The 3,309-nt window shown below is 33.5% G+C and overlaps 1 protein-coding gene across 1 annotated transcript in view; it reads right to left on the bottom strand.

The window, feature by feature from the left end:
• Nucleotides 1-3,309, bottom strand: part of LOC109371872 (tyrosine-protein kinase TXK-like) — an 80,587-nt gene that overhangs the window by 37,058 nt on the left and 40,220 nt on the right. The window contains exon 5 of the mRNA XM_019624621.1: nt 3,095-3,149. Within this exon, the coding sequence (XP_019480166.1) occupies nt 3,095-3,149 (55 nt within the window). The remainder of the gene's footprint in view (nt 1-3,094; nt 3,150-3,309) is intronic.

The following is a 3,309-nucleotide window of genomic DNA, read 5'->3' as shown; positions in this document are numbered from 1 at the left end:
CAAATGGTAAGATTTTGTTCTTTTTTATGGCTGAGTAATATTCCAGTGTGTGTGTGTGTGTGTGTGTTTGTGTGTGGTGTGTGTGTTAAATATCTCTGAAAGGACACAAAATAAACTAATAATAGTAGTTCATCTATGGTAAAGAGAGTTGATGGCTTGGGGACAAAGATGAAAGAAGACTTCAAAACCTTTTGATTTTGAATCATATGAACATATTGACTATTAAAATATAAAATAAATTAAAATTATAGGATACTTCTATAAATAATTTATGCAATAAATTTGAAAATAAATATAAGATAGGCAGTACTCTAGGTAAATATAAATTAGCAAATATTTCAAGAAGAAAAGGAAATTAAATCAGTAGTCAAAGATCTATCTATTTGGAAAAGTGGTCAGTCCAGGCTATTTTACAAGAGATATATTTAACCTTCAAGGGGCAAATAACTTCTAATATCAAGTATTTCAGAGACTAAATTAAAAGGAAAGTCCCACATGGCAACTCATTTTATGATGCTAGTATAACCTTTATACTAAAACCATACAAAGAAAACACAAAATTAGAAGCCAGACTCACTCTGAACATCACAGGACAAATGCTAAATAAAATATTAGGAAAGCCAAACCAGCAATATATACTCTAAATGACTCATGACCAAGGAAGATTTAACCCAGGCATATTTTTAAAAATAAAAATTAGAAAATATGTAAATTACAAAAATTTTAAAGATATATAAGAAAAATATATATATTTTAAATCTCTCCCCTCTTTCTCTCTCTCTCTCTCTCTCTCTTTCTTTCTCTCTCTCTCTCTCTCTCATTCACACACACACACACACACACACACACAAAACACACGCTTCGGATAGATTAAAGACCTAAATGTGAAAAGCAAATATTTAAAACATTTAAAGGAAAATATAAAATCCCTTTATTACTTCAGGAACGAGGGGAATGTCTTGTAGTCAACAAACAAAAAAGCAAAGAACATAAAGGAAAATATTGAGAGATTTGATATTAACATTTTTTAAAATTCTGTATAAGAAAACAGCATAAAGTTTTTTAAAAAGGAGGAAACCAGAAGAATATAGTTGTAACACATAACTAACAATATTAGTATTCAGAATATATTTTTTAAATTTATATTAATCAGTTTAAAAGGCAAACACTATAGAAAAATTAGCAAAGAATATTAACAGGCATGTAACAGCAGAGGAAGCCCAACTGGCCAATAGACACATGAAAAGTTAATCAAAATGTTTATCAAGGAAATGCACATTTTAAAATATATATAAAATTTCTCACTCAAAGAATTGAAAAAATGTGAAACTTCCAACTGTTGACAAAAATGTAGAAAACTAGTTTTCTCATTCCTTGTAAGACAATAAACTAGTACAAGTACTTTGAAACATGATTTGAAAATATCTAGTAATGTTAAATGTTTACATACCCTCTGACCAGACCGTTCCATTTCTGGGTATAACAGAAAGAAACCCCTGACCTTGTGTATCAAATAATATGTACAAAAAGTTCTTTGCAGCACTGTTTGTAATAATAAGAAATTAGAAACAATTTGAATGTTTATCATCAATAGTAAAGTGGATATGTTTGGGCATATTCATATAATGAAATACTATGCAGCAGTTAAAGGAATGTGTTTGATCTAAATGTACCCCTATGAATGGAATTGAAAATATAATGTTAAATTTTAAAAATCAGCATACATATGATCTCCTTTACATCAAATGTTAAAATATATCAAATAACACCATAGGCCATTTATGCACATATATATGATGAAAATATAAACCCAGGGACAGAATGGGAACACGGCCTTCTACTGCGATTGCCTCTGGGGAGGGGGGCGGAGGACAAGGAAGATAAGAGGATGGACTTAACTGTCTGTAACGTTTCATTTCATTAAGGAATGTCATGGCCAACTGTTACCACGTATTTGTGATATCTGGGTTGTGGGTATGCAGGGGCTGTGACATAACTCTCTGTTCTAGTCTCTGTGGGGAGGTCAGACCCTCACCCAGTTCAGACTTCCTCTCAGATTCAGAACCTCTCACCTTGAACTTGCACAGCCCAGTGATTCTGGCCTCGTTACCTGTGACCAATTTGTTTACTGTGGAGCTACTTCGGGACTTCCCTTCTCCAGTTCTGCCCGCCTGTCATAACATTCTCTTTGTCCTACTGGACCTACTGAGATCGCTTTACAGAAGGCCCCCTGCTGTCATCATGCCAGGCAGGTAGCACACTTGTTGCCAAGCTCCATTTCCTCCTAATCAAGGAAGCCAGACCTGACCTCCATCGTCCATCCCTACAGCCACCTGAGTTGGGGTCTGTGTCCCTAGGGCTCTGCCTGCCCCCAGCTATTAACTGGACCTTCCCTGTGTCCTGAGCCATTACTGGCATTGAGTTTTTAGTTACAGAACTGATTCTTCCTCACTTATATTTCTAGGTTTCCTCAATATCTGAAAGCAGTGATGACACGCATACCTCTCACCTAGTTTCTAGTTTTGACTCTACATTTACCCACAGTTAATATTTACCGTCATTTGGAAATTTAAACCACATGCATTCTTGTTTTGTTTTCATCTAAACGAGCAGTTTTGATCCGATCATGATATTTTGGCTACCTTACACTCCCCTTTGTTCCCAAAGAACAAAGAAAGTGCAGCACTTGTATTTTTCTATGTTTTTAATGAGCCTAAGCTAAGCTCATGAGGATACAGTGTATGTTTGACTGGCATTGATGCAAAGGTATATGGGCAATTCAAATATAGCTTTACTGGAAGAAGGCACTTTGGAGTGAATGAAGGAGTTTTTAAAATGTTGGAGTTGAAATCATTTCAAGAGAAACACATTTCTGAAATTATGATGAACATCAATGAAAAACATGATCTGATACAAAGGCATCTACTTTATGACTTTTTAGAAAATGTGGGTAGAGATGAAATTATAATAATATTTTAGAACTAAAAAGAACAGGAAGTAAACATTTTAGTTGGGAAAAGTCTTGATTTATAATGTACCTCTCTGAGAAAATTTGAAAATATTCACAGACTTATTCATGAATAAATTAAATTACCTCTTGTCTCAAAAGGCGTTCTGCTTGATTTCTGGTAATGGTTCTATGGTACCACCTGTAAAAGCAATAAAAATAATTTTTAAATTTCATATTTCATTTTTTTCCCAGAAAAAAATCCTGCTCCATTTCCCTTGTTTTTAAAAACTTATGACAGAATTGATTTTTTAAAATTGAGTGTATTTTAATTCAGATAAACAATAATGTACCATTAAAAT

The sequence above is a fragment of the Hipposideros armiger genome, unplaced genomic scaffold, assembly GCF_001890085.2.
Source record: "Hipposideros armiger isolate ML-2016 unplaced genomic scaffold, ASM189008v1 scaffold_596, whole genome shotgun sequence".
Taxonomy (NCBI): Eukaryota; Metazoa; Chordata; class Mammalia; order Chiroptera; family Hipposideridae; genus Hipposideros; species Hipposideros armiger.
The sequence above is the reverse complement of the archived record's forward strand: the minus strand, read 5'-3'. Positions and strand labels throughout refer to the sequence as shown.